Source organism: Ictalurus punctatus, chromosome 4 (genome assembly GCF_001660625.3).
Source record: "Ictalurus punctatus breed USDA103 chromosome 4, Coco_2.0, whole genome shotgun sequence".
NCBI lineage: Eukaryota > Metazoa > Chordata > Actinopteri > Siluriformes > Ictaluridae > Ictalurus > Ictalurus punctatus.
In genome coordinates, this window is record NC_071284.1 from 31,159,387 (window position 1) to 31,184,694 (window position 25,308).

The 25,308-nt window shown below is 40.9% G+C and overlaps 1 protein-coding gene across 2 annotated transcripts in view; it reads right to left on the reverse strand.

Moving 5' to 3' along the window:
- Positions 1-25,308, reverse strand: part of adamtsl7 (ADAMTS-like 7) — a 51,280-nt gene that overhangs the window by 3,162 nt on the left and 22,810 nt on the right. The window contains exons 1-9 of one of the 2 annotated variants that reach the window (XM_053678159.1): positions 21,452-21,863; positions 8,557-8,761; positions 5,300-5,475; positions 4,283-4,373; positions 3,352-3,498; positions 2,695-2,824; positions 1,760-1,964; positions 1,064-1,237; positions 486-659 (exon numbers count right to left, since the gene is read on the reverse strand). In XM_053678159.1, the coding sequence (XP_053534134.1) occupies positions 486-659; positions 1,064-1,237; positions 1,760-1,964; positions 2,695-2,824; positions 3,352-3,498; positions 4,283-4,373; positions 5,300-5,475; positions 8,557-8,761; positions 21,452-21,520 (1,371 nt within the window). In that variant the 5' untranslated portion in view covers positions 21,521-21,863. Of the gene's footprint in view, positions 1-485; positions 660-1,063; positions 1,238-1,759; positions 1,965-2,694; positions 2,825-3,351; positions 3,499-4,282; positions 4,374-5,299; positions 5,476-8,556; positions 8,762-21,451; positions 21,864-25,308 lie in introns of those variants that run through there. The other variant, XM_047153385.2, reaches the window with a different exon arrangement.

Below are 25,308 nucleotides of genomic sequence, written 5' to 3' on the forward strand. Positions count from 1 at the left end.
TTAACATCCAATCATCCATCCAACTACTTTAGTGAGGGTTGGTTAGTTTCTAATATTTCTATAGAGATATTTTTATTTAGGTTTACAATTCAGTATGTCGTACTGAATGTGAGACGAATAAAATCTGGTTTAATCGGATAGTTAAATACGTTACAGTATTTCCCACCCCAAAAAACAAAACTGGATATTAAATTTGCTTTAAAAAAAAAAAGTTCATTTCAGAGGCAGTGTTTTTTAAATTTTATTATTATATATTAGTAATAAACATTTATACACATCAAGCCATTTATTAGCAGCAAGCTGATGTGGATGTCAGAAATTGGACCTTATTTTTTTTAATATTTTGTCCTTGCTAGCCCATTTATACCAACTTCTTACATATGACGGTAGATATTTACTCAGACCATATTGCTGTGTATGTGCATAATGTTAAAACATGTTAAAGGTGTTGGTGGTAGAGGTGGTGGTGGTGTGTGTGTACTCACCTGACCCCAGGGCCCAGCGAACCACTCAGTGCGGCTCTCACACGGCCCGTTGTTACACGGCTGAGCCTGAGGGGGGCGCTCCGTACCACAGCCTTCCAGAGGCACACTGCTTACCAGGTTAGAGAGACACACAATGCTGCGACTTCGCACGCCAAAGCCACACTCTGCAGAGCACTGACACACACGCACACACACACACACACACACACACACACACACACACGGCTGTCTTACTATACTTTCGGGGATCTTCCATTGACAAAATTATTAATGCAGCTTAATAATGCTATGCTACACCTAAATCTAATACTAACCTTATCCTCAATGGCCAAAAGAAAACCTTCTGGATCTTTTAATTTTCGAAATAATGGCTACGTGTTTTGTCATTTTTTTTCTTTTTTAAATAAATAAATAAAAGGCGGTGATGGTCGGGGGGTTTTGGGGGGAATTGGATCCCACCAAATATTCCCACAAGATCGAAACTCAAATAATCCCATCACTGTTAGAAGATTTGGTCCTCAACATGATATAAAAACATTCCCATCATTATCGTAGGTATGATGTGTTACTGTTTTTACCTGCTCACCCCAGTCTGTGTAGAACCAGCTCTTAGCACACGGCCCCATGTCACAGTTCTCAATGTCACGGGGACGAAGATTCATGTTGCACTCCTCATCCTCTACAATATCACCCACGTTACTGACGCAGTGCACCTCACGTGTTCTCTGACCTACACCGCAAGGCATGGAGCACTGACACCACACACACACACACACACACACACACACACACACACACACACACACGCATACAAGTGTAAGTGCACAAGTATATGATCATTATCTTCTTCTAGCAAAGATTCAAAAGTAGCACATTGTGTTTGTGCCCTGGACAAAAAGATCAGCCAACATTTCAGAGATTTTCTTGAGATTTTGTGTTCTGTTCTTACTTACAAGTGTAAGTGCACAAACACACGCAAATGTGTTTTCACACAGAAACCTTATTATTACAACTCTGCAGTAGATATATATATATATATCGAGTTTCCATATTAAACCAGATGTACACACAACATGAGGCTAAACATGAGCAGCATAATAATAATAAACCCTAAAAAGACAGACTCACTAAGAGGGATACACTGTAACACCATGCGACATTGTTTAACTGAGTAGCTTTTGGGAACCCAGTTTTTTGTTTTTTTTTAACTGACATCCCATAATCCCATGGACTCCTGAGTGAAGACTGTGGTGTGATGGGCAGCTGTCACTCACAGAAGTCCACTCAGAGCGAATCTGCCACTCGCTGCAGATCTTCAGTTGACAGGTGCTGCTGCTCTCGGGCCGCTCCAGGTGTTCGCAGCGCTTGGCGGGCACGGTGAGGGTGCGGTTGATGTAAAACTGCCGGCACAGGATCTGTCGGTGCTGCATGCCGAGGCCGCATGTCTTACTGCACTCGGACCACACACCGATATCCCAGCTGCTCGAACACAGAATCATTCAGCATAGTAAAGTTATTCGTTACAGCTTGGTTCTGTAAGGAATGAAACACTCCTTCATGCTGTTATAGGAAAATTATCAACAACAGGGTGGAAAAATGGAGTTCGCATTACCACCCAATAGTTGATTGTTTTCCAATAATAGCAGAGGCTGAAGCGTTTTATTCCTCTTACTCCACAGCAATTATGGAGCCAAAAATACAGTCCTTTTTAAATTTATTAAAGAACAACACATTTGATCCATTTATAGTTACACTGAATGTTAATTGTCCACAAAACAAGCTAGTTCATGTTATCCGTCTTAAAGATGGCGCTTTACTTCTGACTTTTACAAAGCGCTGACACTGGAGACTCCTTCCACAAATGCTGCATAAACGTCTCCTTAACGAAAGCGTCACCATATCAACAATTACACACAGTTTTTAATCCGTTTATGTAAAGCGTCTGTTGTAGATGTATTGGAACATGTGCACTAATATAAACCTACGATTTGTCTTACAGCCAGAACTACTGACAGTGAACACGCTCTGACCAATGAGAATCGAGAGTACAACAGCGCTGTGGTATAAATAAGAACATCTCAGTAGTCCTGGTTTTGGTCTCTACTGTATAATTCGGTAAGAGACGCCTTATGGGAATGGTCTGTACTTTATATATGTATATCTGTGTGTGTGTGTGTGTGTGTGTGTGTGTGTGTGTGTGTGTTCTCACAATGCGGGACATGGCTGGACATTGCAGGGCTCCTCCTGTGTGCTGGGTTTAGTAGCGCTGTCACAGTGACTGTCAGACACACGCTCGTGAGTGACTCGATGCACACAGCCAAACACAGTATGCCTGATTCCTACACACACACACACACACACACTCTTACTAGCTACTACTATCTGTATATACCTAATAAAGTGCCATCTCAGTATATATAACTAATAACAACTAATAAACAATGCAGATGTCTTCTCATTTTCATCTGTCTAGAAATTTCATAGCCAAGTTTTCACCAATCTGTCAAGATCTGTCAGAATTAAAACTTGTGATTTTATCATCTATAATGGTACAACAATAAGAATAACAATAGGAATACTGTATTACTAGGCCTATGTCATATACTATCGTATAAATCTATCGTATAAAAATGCATTCAAAGTAAAAATAAAAAAAATAAGAAAAAACCCCCAGCAAATCTAGTTTGTGACGCTTTCTATAGCATATAGGCTCATTTAGGACCCTCATTTTGCAAAAGTTGTCACTTGGGACAAAATGGCATTTACAAGAATGGAAATTATAGATACCAGTAGTAAAACTATGCAAATTTTATATAAATTCAGCTTTAAAATCTGCAAATCGCATGCTGAAGTATTTGGTTCCGACCTCTGCCACAGGAGGCGCTGCAGTCAGTCGTGCCCGTGAGTTTCCAGTTGTGTTCTCTGTGCCTGCGAGGCGGTACCTGGTTTTCAGGTACGTGAGGTGGCCTTCTGCCATACTGATCATATTCCACCCCATCGGTCACTGTGTTACCTACAGAAAACAGGGTCCTGATGTACAAATGACCTTCAGATTACTAACAAACTACCTACCGGAAGGTTCCATGTTACATTCAGGCTCAATGTTAGAGGCAGGGTTGGGGATTGAGTTATATATAAGTATGGGATTTGGAAAGGATAAAATGTCTGTTGATTAATGTTAGTTTAATGTTAGTTTAACGGTAGTTTAAGAGGCATTTGGGGATCAAATCAAATTTAGGTAATGACATGTTTAGTGTCCAGGTTTTTTTGCTCATTTAGTTTTACACTGAAGCTTGAAGGCACCACATGGGTGACCCCACGACTGAGATGCTATGTGTGTCCCACTGGTATTACATTTACAAATCTGTACGACTAGAAGACATCTTAAACGCAGGTAAAGTGAACGTCACAACAACTAATGTGAATAGTTTAAATGTATAAATTACAGCAGCACTTAAACTACACTTTACCATGAAATTATAATCAGTAAAATATTTCAAAAACATTATCGAATAACAGTATTATTTTTGCACGAGTGTGTGAATCCATTTAACATCATATCCCCGAGTCATCTCTTACAGATCATGAAAAAAAAGAAGTGCATATTAATAGCATCTCAGCATTCACTCAACCCTGAGTTCCAGTGAAAAATTAAAGAAATGCCTTGATTTATCGATGATTTCCCCCCCACACGAACCATTAATTTAAGTACAGCACATCCATAAAGTGTTATAGTGTGCAGTGCTACACTAGAATGTTAGTTGTTGTTATGAAGCGTGACGATCGGATCAGCTCACCCTCCTCCGTGTCAGTAGCCACGCTGACGGAGTTCTCAGAAGGAAGGATGTACTCGTAGTGCACTCTAGGATTGGGCTGCTGGTAGATCATCTGAATGACAAAACCGAGAAGAGAGGAGACACTATAAAACGAGTGCTTCTGAGCCAAGCAATGTAGAAGACTGTACTATGACAGTGAAGGTTTAACTAGAATAATTGGTCAATCATTTTAAATTCCAAATTGGGCCACTTTTATATGTGGTACCGAAATCCAGTACATATCTAAAGTGGCCCGAGTTGACACTCAGATCAAGCACATTTCACCATTCACAAACTATACCCACGTTTGGTAAAACAAAAGCCAGCACCTTTTTCCCCTTTCATACTGCTACTGTATCCCTCACCACAGCAGCAAACAGCACATGACTCCTACAGGACCTTATACTCTCGGAAAGTTCCTCGTATTCAGAGTCGGGTTATGATTACGGTTAAGACGTCCCATTCAGAGTAGTAAAATACATTCAAGGGTGCCAGTGTGTTCACTAGTGCGTCAACCACAGCCTTTACACCACTTTAAGCAGTGGTTAAGATGCTGGGTTACTGTTCAGAAGGTCAGGGGTTGAAGCCCAAACATTGCCAATCTGCCACTATTGGTGCCGTATCATCTCTTTCTAAGAAGAGAAGAATTTCGTGGTACTTTAATGTATACGTAACAAATATAGGTTTCTTAAGGTTTCACTTAACCCGGGGGGAAAAAAATCAGCGATAGAAAATGTGGACGTTTCAATTAAAAAATAAAAAATGCTGAAAAATCTAATCTAAATCTAATGTATTGACAATACTGGATATTGGCGCATGAATAGTTCTAGATGTAATCATCACACTGACACTGCAAATTTAGTTTATTTTAACAAAATGGTCCACACAAATGAATGAAGTTTTGCGATACTAAAGCGAGGTCATTAAACTGTGTGAGGCTGTGCACGTCAATCAACTCTGAATACATCCCATAAAGATCGGTCTGCGAATGTCACTCACATAGACGTCCAGGATCTCATCGGTCGGCCCTTCTGCTAGAAAGGACTCTCCGGCAGTGCTGCTGATCTCATTGGGCCGTCTGTAAGTGAACATCGTCCCTCCTCCTTCGTACTTTCCAGGTCGGTCGATGGCCCAGTTTCCGTTAATGATGGAACGTCCAGAGCGGCTCCGCAAAGCTGCCAGGAAAACATAAATGACATGCTAAAACTGGAAGCTTGTGGCGAGCTGTTGGAGTGGGTGTACTGGTTTGTTTCCTCACAACTAATTATGGTGACTTTGCGAAATTTGACACTAGCGCATCATCTAGCGGTCTCAGTTCTTTCTGTGACGCAGGAATTGAATGATATTACTGTATGTATAGAACAGACGCTGCTGCTCTAAAATGTCAAATGTACATACAGTATCTCACAAAAGTGAGTACACCCCTCACATTTTTGTAAATAGTTGATGATATCTTTTCATGTGACAACACTGAAGAAATGACACTTTGCTACAATGTAAAGTAGCGAGTGTACAGCTTGTGTAACAGTGTAAATTTGCTGTCCCCTCAAAATAACTCAACACACAGCCATTAATGTCTAAACCGCTGGCAACAAAAGTGAGTACACCCCTAAGTGAAAATGTCCATATTGGGCCCAATTAGCCATTTTCCCTCCCCGGTGTCATGTGACTTGTTGGTGTTACAAGATCTCAGGTGTGAATGGGGAGCAGGTGTGTTAAATTTGGTGCCATTGCTCTCACACTCCCTCATACTGGTCACTGGAAGTTCAACATGGCACCTCATGGCAAAGAACTCTCTGAGGATCTGAAAAAAAGAACTGTTGCTCTACATAAAGGTCGCCTAGGCTGTAAGAAGATTGCCAAGACCCTGACACTGAGCTGCAACACGGTGGCTAAGACCATACAGCGGTTTAACAGGACAGGTTCCACTCAGAACAGACCTCGCCATGGTCGACCAAAGACGTTGAGTGCACGTGCTCAGCGTCATATCCAGAGGTTGTGTTTGGGAAATAGACGTATGAGTGCTGCCAGCATTGCTGCAGAGGTTGAAGGGGTGGGGGGTCAGCCTGTCAGTGCTCAGACCATACGCCGCACACTGCATCAAATTGGTCTGCATGGCTGTCGTCCCAGAAGGAAGCCTCTTCTAAAGATGATGTACAAGAAAACCCGCAAACAGTTTGCTGAAGACAAGCAGACTAAGGACATGGATTACTGGAACCGTGTCCTGTGGTCTGATGAGACCAAGATAAACTTATTTGGTTCAGATGGTGTCAAGCGTGTGTGGAGGCAACCAGGTGAGGAGTACAAAGACAAGTGTGTCTTGCCTACAGTCCAGCATGGTGGTGGGATTGTCCTGGTCTGGGGCTGCATGAGTGCTGCCGGCACTGGGGAGCTACAGTTCATTGAGGGAACCATGAATGCCAACATGTACTGTGACATACTGAAGCAGAGCATGATCCCCTCCCTTCGGAAACTGTTCCGCAGGGCAGTATTCCAGCATGATAACAACCCCAAACACACTAAAGAAGCTGAGGGTGAAGGTGATGGACTGGCCAAGCATGTCTCCAGACCTAAACCCTATTGAGCATCTGTGGGGCATCCTCAAATGGAAGGTGGAGGAGCACAAGGTCTCTAACATCCACCAGCTCCGTGATGTCGTCATGGAGGAGTGGAAGAGGACTCCAGTGGCAACCTGTGAAGCTCTGGTGAACTCCATGTCCAAGAGGGTTAAGGCAGTGCTGGAAAATAATGGTGGCCACACAAAATATTGACACTTTGGGCCCAATTTGGACATTTTCACTTAGGGGTGTACTCACTTTTGTTGCCAGCGGTTTAGACATTAATGGCTGTGTGTTGAGTTATTTTGAGGGGACAGCAAATTTACACCGTTACACAAGCTGTACACTCACTACTTTACATTGTAGGAAAGTGTCATTTCTTCAGTGCTGTCACATGAAAAGATATAATCAAATATTTACAAAAATGTGAGGGGTGTACTCACTTTTGTGAGATACTGTATGTACATTTGACATTTTAGAGCAGCAGCGTCTGTTCTTTTGGATCTGACTCCGAAGCGTTGCAATGGCGTCTCGGTGATCTTTTCAGTAATTTGTTCTGACACACGGCGAGTATTTATGTTTCCAGTTATCTAGTATTGACCATATAACTTTACGATGTAGCGAAATCTCCAGAGACATAAGTTACAAATGAATTCAGTCAATAGAAGGCCTTCAGAGCAATGCAGCTTTCCAGGGAAAATTCTCCAGAAGTTTCCAACCTTGGTTAGACGTCACCTTTGAGCGAAACCGTTGATCCGGCAGACATTACTTCTCTGTCTTCCAGGGGAATCGGATTTGATCTGAACTTCTGAAAAGTTTCTGCATTGTCTGTTTGGATCGAGACTCCACCACAGCAGCATCTGCGTTTTTGACCGTCTTTGACACCGTCGCATTAACAGTGGCCCGATTTTACTGGAAAATTCTTCTGTGTAATTGAAGTGGCTGCTGAACTCACGGTGGGGAAAGGGGACACTAATGAAAGCTTGTTTATGTCCATGACCCCTAAGGCAGGAGAGGAAGGAGAGCGAACACACGGCCGTGTCTGCCGTGAGCCAGACACACTGCTGGGGCTCGACGTGGCTCTCATTAAAGCAATGTCTCCAACAATAAAGCACTGACATTCCTCCAGTCACTCCTCATATAGCAGGAGACTCTCGACCTCTTTGTCTCTCTCTCTCAAACACACACATACTGCCATTATAATCTCAGAAACAGATTTTTTTTTTTACTCCGAGTGAAACGATCTGACTTTTAGTGAGAAAGAAAGATTTCTGTGAACTCGTTCGAGAAATAACCACAGATTCTTTCACGTGCTCACAGTTTTATTTTAATGGAAAAATTCCACCACATGCACTCAGTATTTGTAGTTATTTTCATCGATTTACAGTTAATTATAATAGGCTTCTGCTGTATGTCATTAGTACTGATTAGTGCAGTTTATCATACTGTACATACATGCGTTGCTTAATGTTTTCCAAGTATGGCGCGGAGATGTTCAAAATAATAAAACGTTGCATATTAATATTAATTTATATGACTATTATCATTATTGAAGAAGTTTGTATCGAGCTAATTTATATCAGAAGTACTGTTTCTGTTTTCTTTACACCTGAATGTGGAGAATTAGGTTCTGCGCGCGCGCGCGTGTGTGTGTGTGTGTGTGTGTGTGTGTGTGTGTGTGTGTAAACCTCCACTCACCGAGGTAATTTTGGCTCTTGACCATCTCAGTGACGTTGATTTTGGTGGCTCCCTGTGGGATCTCTACGATCTTGTGGTAGCCGACTTTGGACAGGCTGTGCTGGAACAGTCCAGAAACCAGCCGACACGCTGTGTTGTCCCCGCCGCACACACCACATTTATCCAGCACCTTGTCTGAACCCAAAAACTCATCACAACCTGGACTCTGTCAGACACAAGCAAAAAAAAAAAAAAAAAAAAAAAAAAAAAAAAAGACAGAAAGAGTGTTTCATATGAGGCATCTGCCACTGATTTTCTCACCACATGATGAAAGTCCTTTTGCTGTGCTTGATGTGGGGAAAAGATGTTTAAAGATTTCAAGAGCGTAAAAGAATCACAGTTACTCTGACTGGTCATAGTCTATAAAAAAATCATATGATAGAATTAGAGATGGCACTACATAGAAATACCATGGTCCCCCCCCCCCCCCCCCCCAATACCGATACTGACAATGAAAGCTTCACTATCAGCCGATAAAAATATCCATCTTGATATATTTTTCTTTAAAATACTACAAGTCTTTAAAATGATCTTTTTTAACCGAAGCACTTAAAAATACATAGCTAAAAACACGACTTTCAAAACAACCGCTTTGATTTATTCAGTTAAACTCTTCCACATAGAATCGCTTGCATTGCAAAGGATTTCAGGATTGGTTTGAATTCATGCATTTTTTTTTTCCCTCTGATGTCCGATACACAATCTTTTAACTGGTATCAGATCGATTCAGATCCTGGGTATTGGATTGTAGTCATCGCTAGGTAGAAAAAAATATTTCAATATTAAATATCGTATGGATGTCCTGTATCAAAATATCCTTTAAAATATTTCCTCGAGAGTTTAAAAAAAAAAGAAAAAAAAAAAAGTTTACAGTTCTTTGCTTATTAAAAGCACCCTACCCTGAATAGAAACCCTTTTGTTGTACGGTTCTGCACAAAGCCTTGAAAGGTTTTACTCAGAAGTACAAAAACAGTCAGTTTTAATTCTTTAATAATGTATATAGTGAAAGAAAGAAAGACAAACAGAATTACAGACAGACAGAAAGCACTTCTATCAGCTGACTAACTATTTTAGCCTTCTATCTAACTTTAGATTTATTTATCAGTAATGAAGATAACGGAGAAAATAAAGCTCTGGTGATGAGAAAAATCGGAAAATCAAGAGAATTTGAGCTGCTTGTTTGGCTTTACTATATGCAGATACAGTTCAAATTAGACTTTAGATACACAGATGAGCCATAACATTAAAACCACCTGCCTAATATTGGGTAGGTCCTCCTTGTGCCACCAAAACAGCTCTGACGAGTCAAGGCACGGGCTCCACAAGACCTCTGAAGGTGTTAGCAGCGGATACTTTAAGTCCTGTATGTTGCGAGGTGGAGCCTCCATGGATCGGACTTGTTTGCCCGGCACGTTCCACAGACGCTCGGTCGGATTGAGATCTGGGGAATTTGGAGGCCGAGTCAACACTTTGAACTCTTTGTCATGTTCCACAAACCGTTCGTGAACAATTTTTGTAGTGTGTCAGGGAGCATTATCCTGCTGAAAGAGCACCACTGACATTAAGGAATACCGTTGAGATGAAGGGGTGTACTTGGTCTGCAGCAGTGTTTAGGTAGGTGGGACGTGTCAAACTAACATCCACTTGAATGCCAGGACTGAAGGTTTCCCAGCAGAACATCGCCCAGAGCATCACACTTCCTCCGCCGGCTCGCCTTCTTCCCATAGTGCATCCTGGTGCAATCTCTTCCCCAGGTAAGCGACACACACGCACCCGACTGTCCACATGATGTAAAAGGAAACGTGATTCATCAGACCAGTTCACCTTCTTCCATTGCTCCATGGTCCAGTTCTGATGCTCACGTGCCCATTGTAGGAGTTTTCAGTGGTGTACAGGGGGTCAGAATGGGCGCTCTGACCGGTCTGCGGCTACGCAGCTCCATACGCAGAAAGCTGTGATGCACTGTGCGTTCTGACACCTTTCTATCATAGCCAGCATTCACTTTTTCAGCAATTTGTGCTACAGTAGCTCTTCTGTGGGATCGGATCAGACGGGCGAGCCTTCGCTCCCCACGCACACCAGTGAGCCTTGGGCGCCCATGTCCCTGGTTCACCAGTTGTCCTTCCTTGGACCACTTTTGGTAGGTACTAACCACTGCATACCGGGAACATCCCACAAGACCTGTTCTTTTGGAGATGCTCTGACCCGGTCGTCTAACCATCACAATATGGCCCTTGTCACAGTCACTCATATCCTTACGCTTGCCCATTTTTCCTGCTCCATCAACTTCAAGAACTGACTATTCACTTGCTGCCAATATATCCCACCCCTTCACATTTGCCATTGTAATGCAATAATCAATGTTATTCACTTGGCTGATCAGTGTATATGCACCAGTAAAATTATTTTTTCCCCACCAACTTTGGAAGCTTTGCTGTGATGAAACAGACACCAAGTGTAAAACCACCCAAAAACCCCAAAACACATACTCATCAAAGAATTATGAGGACACTAAACTTACAGTATATACAGTACTCGGTCTTCTGCTATGTACCGAGACACAAGAAGTTACAGGAATAATAACGACGTCACATTTATGCTAAGAATCCATATAGAAGAGAGAGGAAGATCTGAAAGAACCCAATAAAAACAACACTGTAAAAACATTTTAATTCACAATAAAACTACATAGTGGTAGTGGTTTCAGTCCAGCAAAGCAACCAATAGCAACGTGAAGCAGAGAAACGATAGAAGACTGAAACTCACTGCAGGAATGAGAACTTTATTCAAACCAACAATCCAGAAATGATCCAGAATGACTTTCGAGCTCAAAGCTGAGAACTTCAGTCTTAAAGATGTTGCTTAAGAGAGCTAACCTTCTAATCACTAGTGCAGAACCTCTACCGCTGATGTTCCACCGTCACCTTACCCCAAATATGAATCCCAAATGGGATTTAATGTTAACGGTTACATTTTTTTTTTCTGTTGCATGAGTTATTAGGTCTTAAAGGCCTTAATGTTCTTTAAGTGGTGGTTAAAACACATAAACCCACGCTCTGATGGCTGGAAACACTCCTGGACAATGATTTCCAGTCATAAAACACAAGCGAGAGACGAGAGCAACAAATAAACCTTAACTGACAAGATGATTTAAAATCGACCTCTGACTAAATAACCAAGCGCCGACACTGGAGACTTCCATAAATGCTAAGCAGAACGCTAAATACCGTCGTCATTGCACAACAAAACTAAATAAACCTTTTGTCGCAGAAAACGCGACCATATCAACGCATTCTTATTCAATTTATGTGAAGCATCTACCGTACAAGACCCTGCGAAAGAGCTGTTACTATAGAGATATAGATAATGTATTATAATAAATGCATTGATATAAACCTGTGGTAGAAAATTATTACAGAAATAAAATTACAGAACATTAATCACCTTCGGACCGGTCAAGATAGCTAAGCATTTGTGAAAAGAAGACTTTTCTTTTGCTTCTCTATTAAATCCACCAAAAAATTGAGACATCTTTTTGTAAAAAAACAAGCCTCAATGGCACAAAGCCTGAGAGAGGCTCTGATAGTTTCTCCTTTTGCCGAGCCTCCCCAGGGCTGAAGCTCACGTTTGACCTTAAAGCATTTCATTTCTCTCTCTACGATCTGCTCTCAGTGGGTGGTGGTACACCGTCAAGCTCCAGAAGAACTACCGATGAACCAAAGTAATGATTTAAACCTTCCCTGAGATCCATTTTCAGCTGGAGACGGTTAGACTGGTCGCTGATCATGGGCAGCTTGCCTCCCCTCGTGAATTCCTCACCATTAGTGCTGGAATAAATAGCAGTGGTGTCTGTATGTCCACTGTAAAAATCAGACTCAAATCAGATGGTGAAAGGAAAATTGTAGTCTTGATTTTATTCCTTTGAATGCAAGCATGCTTTATTTATGCCCATTCGTCCTGCATCTCATACAAGTCATGGATAAAATCTAAAAAGAGCTCAGTAACCTTAATTAACCAGAAGAAAAAGTCCTCCGATGAACCAGTAAAACATTAAAATCCAATCACTTATAACTGATTTGTCTGGTTTATATGGACATACTTGACGTCTGAGTGAAAATGTTATTAAATGTTCTGCTTTAATTAAATTCCTTGCTTCTCTGAAGTACTAAATACCAGACGCCTTTTACAGAAAAGCCACATCCTGAACTTTTCTGCACCAGCTACAGTGCGAGATTAAAATGAGATTCTCAGATGTGGCGTACTTTACAACACGTGTAGCTATAAGAAAGGTTGTGCAAATTTATATCAGATTGGCACGGCGCTATCGGTTCACTGGAGTACGAGCTCTTTGTTGTGTCTGGGCGGTCGAGTTCATGGTTTAGATATGCGAGCAAGGAAAGGTCAATGATCGGCGATACTTCTTGATTAGAATTACAGAAAATTATTTGTGCAGTCAGTCATGGTGGCCAAGCCTCATATGAAGACAGCCAAACCATCAAACATCGAATGTTTTCTACTCATAAGGAATATCTGAACCGGCTGGTCAAGTTGTCGGCAAATAAAAATGCTTCAGTTTAACGAGCTAGTCAAAGTATCAGGCGAAGAAATAACATCTTTAGCAAGTTTAAGACAATCTGTGCTAACTATATGTAAGCACAATCTCTCTGGATCTCTCACGGACACAGGATCGAACGTAAAACCTAACAGCCCCGTGGTTTCTGGTTGAAAAAGAACAGGAAAAATGCAACGATAAACACTATTCAGCATGTGAATATTACAAATTCATCAAATTCCAGATAATAACACATTTGAATGGTTACCTTTTAATGTTTCATGACTCGTTTATGGACATAAATAAAATAGTTTGATGCAGTGATTCATACAATTTTACGCAGGCATTCATATATCCATTTTCTGTACTGCTTATCCTACACAGGGTCTGGAGCCTATCCCAGGTCACAATCACACACACACACATACACACACACTACAGACAATTTAGAGATGCCAACAACGCATGTCTTTGGACTGAGGGAGGAAACCAGAATACCCAGTGGAAAACCCCGGAAACACAGGACATGCAAGGGGCACAGGGCGGATGCGGAATTCGAACCCCCAAACACGGAGGGGCGAGGCAAACGTGTTAACCACTAAGCCACCATGTCCCACTGAGCGACGTTTTGTTAAACAAGCCATGTCATCAGCTAGCCGTCCCCTTTCAGAGCTAATGTCTCTAGCCCTGTTGCTAACATCTGGTCTGATGAGCTGCCTTCAGCTAAATAATTTATTTATAACAAATTTGTTATTGGCCACAAACAGAGGATCTGCTACAGAAGCTGCACTGGGGAAATACAGACTGATATGTGGACGTTGTCTCAAAGCAGCTTTACAGAAACATATAAACACAGGATAGAGATTTTAAATGTGTGAATTCCGCGACGGTGGCGAGGAAAAACTCCCTAAGATGATATGAGGAAGAAACCTTGAGAGGAAGCAGACTCAAAAGGGAACCCGTCTTTATCTGGGTCACGACGGATCGTGTGAACGTAAAGGGAAGTTCATTATGGTTTAATATGAAGTCTGTTTGTTGAACTAGTCCACTGTTCACTAAAGGAGACCCGAGTGTAAAACTGTACGTGGTGATTGCAGTCTCAAGGCCATCGCAGCAACCGTAGTCCCGGCAACCACAGCGAGAACGTCCATGTGGAATCGAGGTCCAAAACTATTCCGTGGTAAAAATTCCCAAATTCCATGAAAAAATACCTTACAAAATGTACAGGAAATTTTTTTTATTTTATTTTGTAGTGTTTCTAGTAAATTCACTGTCGTACACTGTCAATTCAGACCTAACAATTTAGACCCAGTTGCCTTGTGGTTTATTGTGGTTTATTAATGTGGTCTATTTATGCCCATTCATTCTGTTATTTATTAGCTAAATGATAAAAAAAAACACCAACTGCATTTAATACAAGTAATAATAATAATAATAATAAAAACTTATACACCTCTTATTTGATTGAGAAATCATGTGGTTTGTGTACACCTTAAAACGCACAAATTGTGATTTTCTTCATGTTTATGTATCTTAAATTTTAAGTCTGGCACAAACATTTAATTCCAGCGTATGTATAGACACAAAATAATGGCAATAATAAAACTAACTAACTAACTAACTACACAATTACTCTCTATTTGATTCAGACGTAGCATGGTAGAAACATAAATGACTGCAAGATTGCACATATTAAGAGTGATAGCAGTAGGGGAAGCAGTTAGTAAACATTTTGGGATCTTTCAGTCCTAACTGTAATGGATACAGAACAGCACCAGCTCATCTGGAAATACGATATTCTCATTACCTGAACTCAAGCTGAAAAATTCACTCGCAAGACCATTCCAGCCAACCATTTATTACCGAACTGAACTTATACCATGACAGCTTGATATAAGATGGTAATGATATGACTCTGTGATATTCTCCCAACTGGAGAAGGAATAAAAGAGAAAAGAGAGTGCAGTCCCATATTTGTTTCATTACAAGCATTTAACCGATCAAAGAACAGCTGACTTTGCAGTTTCCTTCCATCTGTAATAAGCTGTGCATGGAGAGGAACTGCAGCTGCAGATGGCCGACTGTGACCATCCTTACAGACGTCCTTCTACTGTACTGCAACACACTGTTTATTCACTAAAAAGGGTTGAATATAAGGATCAGTCTGATAAATATGGGTCTCTCATGATCACAGACCTTAATTAAGGACTGAGTGATGGGTCAAGACTTGAGCAGTACTTACATTTTTCTTACCTCATTACCCTTCCTTAGATCTTTAACAACTTCCTTCCTAATATTCCATAGTAGGGAGGACCTTAACACGGCCATCGAGACTGAAGATTAAAACCCAAGAAAAATAGATCATGTAAATGAACATAGATCGATTGACGGCACACGTCGTTACGTCCCCGCGTCACGCCGTCCGATGTTCCCGCCAGAATTTCACGCATCGACATACAGTTGGTCTTCGTTATGGAACCGTATACAGTTTCGGGTGTTTTTATTTTTAATTTTTACGAACGCTTCAAGTGCAGTTAATTATTCGTCATGCTGTACGTGCAAATAGACGACCGCTTGAAGCAGTGGGTTGTGTCCCAAACCACGTACTTGCCTACTATATAGTAGCTGAGATACATGTATTTCACTTCCTACTATATAGCAGGTAAGTACGCGGTTTCGGACGCAGCCGCGCTCTCTCGTTTGCCGTTAAACGGTCGAGCGCTGCCGTGTGTGTACGTGTCCTGTCGCACAATGCGGTGAAAACTCCCACACGACGTTAATAGTGTGATTACGGTGTGTACGTGTCTGTAACGCACGTCGATAACGCGACTAAAACAGGAAATACTACACGTCTTAATTCCAGTTGTGTTTACTTCGAGTACGACTTTAATCGTTTTAAGGTCATTAAAAATTGCTGTTTACATGCTAGTTTCTTAATCAGAGTATCGTCTTATTCGGGTTCATATCGGATTACTGTTGTCCATATAAACGTACCGACTGAGACAATCTTAGGGCAATTTAGGGCGAAAGGTTTAACAGTGGCAACTTGCTGGTTCTGGGATTTGTATCAGTAGCCAAGAGCCATAATTTTTGAGTTCTTACTGCCAAATTATAGGGCTTCTTTTACTGTTTTTAATCAGTGTACAATGTTTTCCACCCTCTTAGACACAATACTCAAGACATTATCAAACTTAGTGAGTTGAGCCAGGTGTGTTAGAAGATGGAAACACAAACATATGCAGTATTACTGTGTTGGAATTACAGTAACAGGTTCCAAAAACACCACTTTCAACAAGAAAGTTTGGCTTGCTCGCAAGCCAAAGGTAGCATGTGATAACTCTTTACATGGCCTGTCAGATGGCACTTTGAAGGTGAGCTACAACAAACACAATTCTTTCAGATTTTCCTTGTTATTCCACAAACCCTTGTCTGGACTCGGCTGAGAATCGCAGTAGCACTGTTACTGCTCCAGTCTGGTTCGGAAACTCCACCGGGAGGTGAAGTCGGTGTGGTTTGGCCCAGACTGGAGCTCTAAACCTCAGCTATTCCATCCCATCCCATATGATCTCCTGCCAATGCTGCAGATTTTGTCCGTACAGAGCAGAGAGGTGAACAGGAGCCACTGCAACTTCAGGAGGTCGATGTTCAAGAAACGTGAGAAGGAATGCATTTGGCAAATGAGAAAAGGAACACGCGCCGCGTCCGTCACTGAAGATAAAACAGGATAAGCATAAAATGCAAGAGTAATCAAAAATGTCAGACGTTTGTTCATCCAAACACAATATCTGATTTCAGAGTCACTAAAGATTGAACATACCAGATTGTTAGAATGACAATAAAAAAAAATACACACGTGCTGCTGCATTCTGTGCACATCCTCCTGTCCCTCTGCACTTAAAAGAGTCACGTCATGACATGACAGTGTGTGTGTGTGTGGAGAGAGCATGTGGTCTCCACATGAGGACGTAGAAATCAACTACAGTTCTCTTAGTGAAGAACTGGACAGCACCCGTTTCTGATACAGTTTGCACTCGGCTAACATCTGTTGCTAGCATCAATGTTTTCGCATGTAGGGATTTATTATTTAAGCTGATACAAACGTATTTCATGGTTTAATGGACTAATCTGTACCTTGAGATTTAAATTCTGGGTCACTTACGGTTCATTTCACTGGTACTGAATAATCAGCATTACTGTAAACTGGGAAGAAACTCATATATTACTCATATATTGCAATATAAAATGTAACATTGTACATATATCAAATGAGTGTCAGAATACCATTCTTCACAATGAAAGACGTCGAAGACACGGCGACATGTTACAGCTAAAGGTATCGTCGTCTTCTACTGGGGTTCTCAATTGTCTGCATTCAGGGAACGCCACAGACATTCTCAGTACACATTTATTTTATAAACATAATCAAACGATTCACATATTAGACTCAATAAGTGTCAATAAGAATCGCAATAAGAATCAATAACGTTTGGCTATTTATTGGATCCATAGATCATTTTATTCCTGAACTTGGTCCAAGTTGATGTTATTTAATGGTGGACTTCTTTTTTTTTTTGTGTGTGTGTAAGTTTGGGTTAAAACCATCCAATTCAAGTGAGAGGTCAAAAATAAGATATGATGCACGGTGGTTTAAATTAGGCTTCTAGTCGGTTTATATTTTCAGAAACTAAAAGCCTCAGAAAATGTCAGAAAAATGTACAAACAAAAATAATAACTGCGAGTCCGGATTACAAAACAGTATCTGCAGTTGAGACCAATTATGAATGGAGTGATGTCGGTGAGGTTGAGGAACAGTCAGAGCCAGAATTCACACACCATACTGACACTGCTGACATTTCTACCACTGGATTGTTTTTTTCTCCAATGTTTTCTAGTGTTTCTGTAGGAAATAGTGGTTTAAACTAAACATACTCAGTGCCATTGTGTTACACACCTGGAAAGTCCTCAGTAATACATATAATAACTATGGGTTGTAACTTCCACCACTGTAACAAATTATAAAAAATCATGGACCCTGGCTTTGCTGTACAGACCCCACATGGTCCCCGGATGCTAGTTTGAGAATCTCTATACTATAGCCACGTATAGCTTTACAAGCTAACAGCAGGGGCTCTGCACTTTCCTTACAGGAGCCCTGTTCACACCAACTAAAAACCTTCTCCTACATTACTCTATGTAACTTAAGAAATAGAACACAGTGGGGTTATATCCAAAACGGTAGGCCAAACATGTCGCTCCCAGGAGAAACATAAGTCACTAGTGGAAAGCTGTAAATCGGAGTTCCATATCAATGCTGATTAATAAGGCTTCTGGGGACTAACGTCAGGAAGTCTCCTCTTTCCAGCAGGAGAGGCCTATATGGTAGCAGGATTCTATTGTGAATAACATATGGGTTAATTCCCAGTAGAACATAGAAAACATATTAAATGTTTAAACTGAGGAAATGTACCATTTTATGAAAACAAATAAGGTCATTTTGAATTTGATTTCCGCAACACGTCCCAAAAAAGTTGGGACAGGGGCAACAAAAGGCTGGAAAAGTAAGTGTTAGGAAAAAGAAACAGCTGGAGGTTAATTGGGAACAGGTCAGTAAGATGATTGGGTATAAAAAGAGTATCTCAGAGAGGCAGAGTCTTTCAGAAGGAAAGATGGGCAGAGGTTCACCAATCTGCGAAAAACTGCGTCTACAATTTGTGGAACAATTTCAGAATAATGTTCCTCAACGTAAAATTGCGAAGACTGAATATCTCATCATCTACAGAACAAAATATCATCAAAAGATTCTGAGAATCTGGAAAAATCTCTGTGCTCAAGGGACAAGGGTGAAAATCAATATTGCATGCCCGTGTGTGTGTGTGTGTGTGTGTATATATTATATATATATATATATATATATATATACACACGCACACACACACATACATATATACATACACACACACACCCACACTCAGGGGGAACCTGAGCGCTGTAACAATCCCTTGTAAGCACGTTCTGAGGCATGACGCCAAGTTTAGCATCACAGCATAAACACACAGCGCTAGTAAAATCGGCTAAAATAACCAGAACAGTGTTGATCCAACTGGTGTTATGGGTGTTGGGTTTCCCAAAAGCTCAGACACAAACCACACAGCAAACTGCCGTAAGCTCAAAGGTCATCTCTATGTAGCAGGTTTCTCAGAATATACAAGCTTCTCTGTAAAGTTTTGTTTCCTCCTCTCCTATGCTGATGATATATACGTATATATTTATAGATGGGTAGATGGATAGATAGACAGATTGAGTGAGTGAGTGAGTGAGTGAGAGAGAGCATTATACTTTTTTATGAGGTTTAGTTTTTGGGGGTTTTTTTTTGTTTTGTTTTTTAAACAACAAAAAGAAAAAGAAAACCATGAGATGGCATTTTGGTGGCCATCCCTCAGCTTGGTGTACATCAGTCAGTGTGTGGGCTGTAGTGACAGTTTAACAACGTGGAGGGTCAAACCATTTCTGAAGCCAGCTAACGGGAATCTTGCTGACTGACACCACAAACCAGAATAAAGACAGGGCAAGGTCAGGAGAAGGATGCAGCTGAAAGAGCTTTGCGCAATAGGCCACATCTTTGGGATTCAGTAAATGAATACGTTTCACAAGACTTCGACAAGTACACAGATTTTGATCAAAATAATCCATCTCATAACTGAATAAGGGTGAACGTGTTGATTACAAAATCCTGGTGAGGTTCTACATTGCCACCAATCCTTAATCTACGTAATCTTACCTCAACTTGAGCGTAGAGGCGGTACAATTTGTATGCTATATTATTTGTATGCTATATTCGACTATAGCTTGGAACTCGAAATTTCCAACTCCCAGCTAGGAAATAAAAAGAAAACACCCTTCTCGACTTTCCTACAGTAGGAAGGTTCGATTCAATTCAATTACAGAAATGCAGATGTAGATTTAGATCCATAAATCTTAAACAAGCCAGGAAAGCTTCCTAAGACAACATGAGGAAGAAACCTTGACAGGAACCAGACAACCCACATGCCGCCCTATTAAGATGGCTGCTCACACCGTCAACAGTAAATGAATACCACCTCTATACTTTTAAATGAAATTACAGTTGTATTTGCTTTAGATTAATCCTACAGACACATGAAATGAAATCTATAACACTGATCATAGACTTCATGGTTTTGAGAAAGTAACTACATCTTGAATGTTAAAATGACTCATATTACTAATATCCACTGGCTAGCTTGTTGCTAGTTAATGGTCTTTTGTAGCTTGGGCGTACAGGAAACAAACAAACAAACAAAAACAAGCCTTACCACATTGTAATCGAATCCCAAGCTCTGATTTCCCAATTACAAGTTCTGTCAAATGCAGTAGAAGCTTAACAGCGACTGACCGTGACACTACAGTGTGGCTTATAGCTACTGTAGCTAGTGAAGATGCTAGAAAAGTAGACAGGATGAAACAATAGACTGTAATGAACATCAAAACTGAAATGGTTTCACACTAGTGACTTAAAATGTATATCGATGTAGAGATTTTGCAGAGAAACCTCCCCATACTTAGGCTGCATTTTTGTTTTGTTTTGTTAGATTAACTTTGAGAGAATGCAGAAAGAATCGCTAGTGAGTGAACGTCTGTTTATTGCTGCTATAACAAAGATAACAGGGACTAACTTAATGATAACAGGGACTAACGTGCTGTTCTTCATTCATTTAAAAAAAAAAAAAAAAAAAGGTAAACACTGGTGAATATCTGTGGTGTAAGAAGAATAAAACACTTCTGCTCAAAGAAAATCCCACCACTCCGTTGTTGATTATTTTCCTATAAAAGCACTCCTGAAGAATTTTAATCCGTTTATATTGTAGTACATACGGTATATACGTACTACGTATATACCGTATGTACTGCCGTGTTAGACCATATTAACCCATATGAATTTTTCTGAGGTAAACTAAAAAATAAATAAATAAATAAATAATAAAAAAAAATCAGACATGGCATATTATTATGGTGATGGTATAAACCACGATATGTGGACATTTTTACAGAATATATGATTAACACATGCCTTCCAAGGAGAAAAATTACACATGATGGCTTTATATTCAAAATTTTAATTCTTACTTTATAAGAATTCTTACTTTATATTGGATCAGATTCACAGGTCTGAGGCCACTAGCATTGCAAAAATGTTCCCAGACATTTCTACACTCCAGACAGAAGGTACTCAATTTACAAAACATCTCCATGGTGTGTATCTGTGATAAGCACTGGTAATGAACGTACCTGAGCCGGCCAGGGCTGCACGTGCGTGTGACGGCAGAGCAGCAGCAGGAGGGCTAAAGCCGAGAGCATAGTGGCTCTTTCAGCACAACAGCTATCCACAGAAATATGCAACTGTCCCACGTCCTCATCCGCTGCACTTTCTCTGAGTGCCGATCATCACTCGCTCACACACTGACATAAGATCCGAGCTGGTGTGTGTCTATGAGTAGCAGAAATGCTGCAGAACATCAAAAACCGTCCTGCACAGCACGGGGAGAAGTATGAACTGCTAATACTGAGAGAGGAGGTACTGCTGGAGGAATGGGGCAGGCGGGTGGGGGGGCGTTTGGGTGAGAGAGAAAGGGACAGTATATGAAATCAAGAGGAAATGAGAGAGAAAGTAATACGTGTGTAAGACAGAGACATACTGGAGAGAAAGAGAGAGAGAGAGAGAGAGAGAGAGAGAGAGGAAAGAGCATGGAATGAAATCCTGATTAAAAGATACACAGGAAATCAGTTAGGACGTGTGTGCTGTGTGTCCTTCAGGGAAAAAAAAAAAAAAAGGATGGAGGGACTAAGGAACAGGAGAGACGTGGTCGTAAAAGCTCACAGGGAGAGAAGGGAGGAGGGAGGTGGAGAAACATGCTCCGCTCCAGACGCACCACTCAGGAACCTTTTAGCAGCGGGACTCGGAGCGCGCTCAGCACGTCATAAATTAAGACAATTACTGTTCAATGTGTTAAACACAAAAAAGGTATAAAAGGACGAGGTGGCAAATGATGAAGAGGAGTAAAAGACTAGAAAGAGTTTCAGACAGCATTTGGCCTCTCAAACTGTCAACTGCGATTAGTGTTAATCTCATCCTGATGAGACGAAGTGTGGTCCCCCCCGTCAATAGAAACAATAAGATAAAACGTCTGCACTGTGACCAGATGGTCATGCTTTTAACTTTTCTAACTGAACACTATTAGGATGTTATCAATGCACGAAAAACAATTAATAATAGTTTTTAAAAAAATGTTTCGATAAGCTATTCACAGAAATGGCATTGCTTCGGAACAAATATCGACAATTGATCAGCTTTTTTTTTTTCTTCTTCCAGGAATGTGAATGTAGTGCGTAATAACAATAAGGTACATATTGTTAAAGACATATCTTTGAAGAAACATCTGGATTATTTGTACCTTAGAGCTGCGTTTCTCAAAGCGGGGTCCGTAAATCCGAGCCAGAGGGTGTGTAACTTTTTATTTAATTAGAATTTTTACATTTTGTTACAGTGGGGGAAATACCACCATGCTGACCGCCATTATCATGGTTGGATTATGTTCCACAAATTCTCGAGGCACAAGGCGGGGGACACCCAACCCATCACACACACGTTCACACACACTACGGACAATTTAGAGATGCCAGTCAGCTTACAACGCATGTTTTTGGACTGGGGGAAGGAAAACCGAAGCCCCCGAAGCACGGGGAGAAAATGCAAGCTCTGTGCAAACAGGTTAGAGGCAGGAATCGAAACCCCAACCCTGGAGGTACACAGGCAAATCTGCTAACCACTAAGCCACCGTGCACTCCCGCTCATAAAATAAAATAAATCTATATTATAGGGGTTTGTGAAATTTATTCTGCAGTAAAAACGGTCCCTTGGTCCAAAACGTTAGAGAAGTTCGTGTTGAGTTACTGGAGAGTTATACTGTAATTTGGCATGTTTTCTTCTTTTTTTTTTTTTAATTTCTTTTACATCTTCCTATGCTGAACGCGTGCTGAACAACGAAGGGAAACCTTATATAACCTTGTATAGTTTCCGGTATTTGATGGACGTTGTGTTTGAAATTGCAGGTTGTTGCGTTGCAGCTTGATAAGGACATCAAGAACGAAGAAACGTTTTTGCTGTCGAAATCGTACGCTACTTGAATCTGTAAAATGGACCACGACTGATCCGTACGATACGACGAAACACATTTGAAAGAATATTTCATGAATTTGTTTTTATTTTCATGAAAAGACTGAAACTGAAAATGTACTCGAACTGGAGTGAAATGCACAGGAGTTGAGAGTTATCACAGGTCATGTAAAGGTCAAATTATATCATATATCTTCATTTGTAGTCCCATTTTTCCCCATAAATTCCCACTTTGTGTCCAGTTTTCCTGGGACAGTTTTCCTATACAACCAGGATAAAGCAGTTACTGAAGAATCAAGGAATGATGAATTAATAAATGAAAATAAAATGTATTGCAGGCGGAACTCACTGAATTAGAAACAAGATGTGAATGATAATCAGTATTACATGGGTTGTCTTTTGTGTACTTTGATACAACTAAACTACAGCTACATGTAAAATCAAAAACATAACATTAGGTTGAGATAGTAATAGTATTTTGATAGTATTTGGTTATGTACTGTGGATGTAGCCATAATACTATTATAACTTTAATATAACTACTGTGTATAAAAGAGCTGAGGAACTAAGGTGGCTGGAAGGTTGTGAGGTTAAATCCCAGGACTGCCTACTTGTTGGACCCTTGAGCAAAGGCCCTGAACTCAGATTGATGTCTGGATTAAATTTCTGCCTTCCCCATGAGTCGCTTTGGATGAAAGCATCTGGCGAATGAATCAATGTAAATATAAAGCCACTGCGTCTGACGGAGAGTCAGCGAGGGAGAAGGAGCGGTCTGTCTGAGTGTCCTCCACTCGCTGATGCGTTTTATCATAACTGGATCTCGGGAATATTTCCAGGTTAAAGACGAATGCGTACACTATATTCGTCTGTGTGGCAGTTTATCAGACAATAAAGTATACGGCCATGTTCAAGTCATCAGGGTGTCGTAGTCAACGTAGTCTGTGAAGGAAACCTCAGAATGCACTGAGGCGTTTTGGTCAAATCTGTAATCACGTCTCTTTCCAATAGCAAGCATCCGTCCGGTTCTCATACCGCTTATCGTACACATGGACACAGGGTACTACACAGTCAGTACTTTGTCCCGATTCGACCATGTACTTCTAGTATCTCCTCCACAGCAATTTTGAGAAGTGAATTATCGAGGACGTAATCCACTCCGCTAACGTCTCGTACGTATGTGCACATTCTCAATCACTGCTGGTTTTATGGATGTGTCAGTGACATGGGCTTCAAAATATTCGCCCACATAGAGACCTAGGGAGTGTTTCACTCTACAGTATGTAGTCGTGTCACCTGACTTCTAGGCTGCATAAATATACAATCTGGGCTACAAGGGATTCAGCCAATATGTGGATCTTTTCATATTCAGTCCCTCCAGGATTCCAGGGTTTTTCCGATCGCAGGAATGAACGTCGAATCAAGCAAACCCGTTGCGTTTTTTCTTTCCCGAAATCACCGCAGATTTTCTGCAGATCGGGGCCGAGACGCGTCATGTGACGTCATCAGAACGCGCGCTCAGACAAAGCCCTCTTCGATTCGCGTGCGTCGAACACGAGTACGGCTAAAAGGTCTCGTTTACCGACGGACATCGCTGCGAAGGACCGCTCGAGCATCGCAATTTCGGCAACTCAAGTAGATTTCCACAAAAAACTCCGCAAAACGCATCGCAAAAAAAAACAACAAACAAAAAAAAACAACGTATTTTTGTATAACAGCACAGTCCGAAGTATGTTATCCTGCTTACACCACGGCAATCTGCACACATTTACAATGTTATTAATGTATTAATGAGTGACTCGTTGTGCTTTTTAACGGTTTATAGTTAGATTCAATGTTGTGGAACGTTCACGAGAGACGTTAGCTCCTGTTATGACTTTCCTTATAACAACGAACAGTCGTTCTCTCACCAGCTCAAAAAAAAAAAAAAAAAAACCCTTAAAAAAACAAAAAACCAAAGCGTAAACTCCTCTGT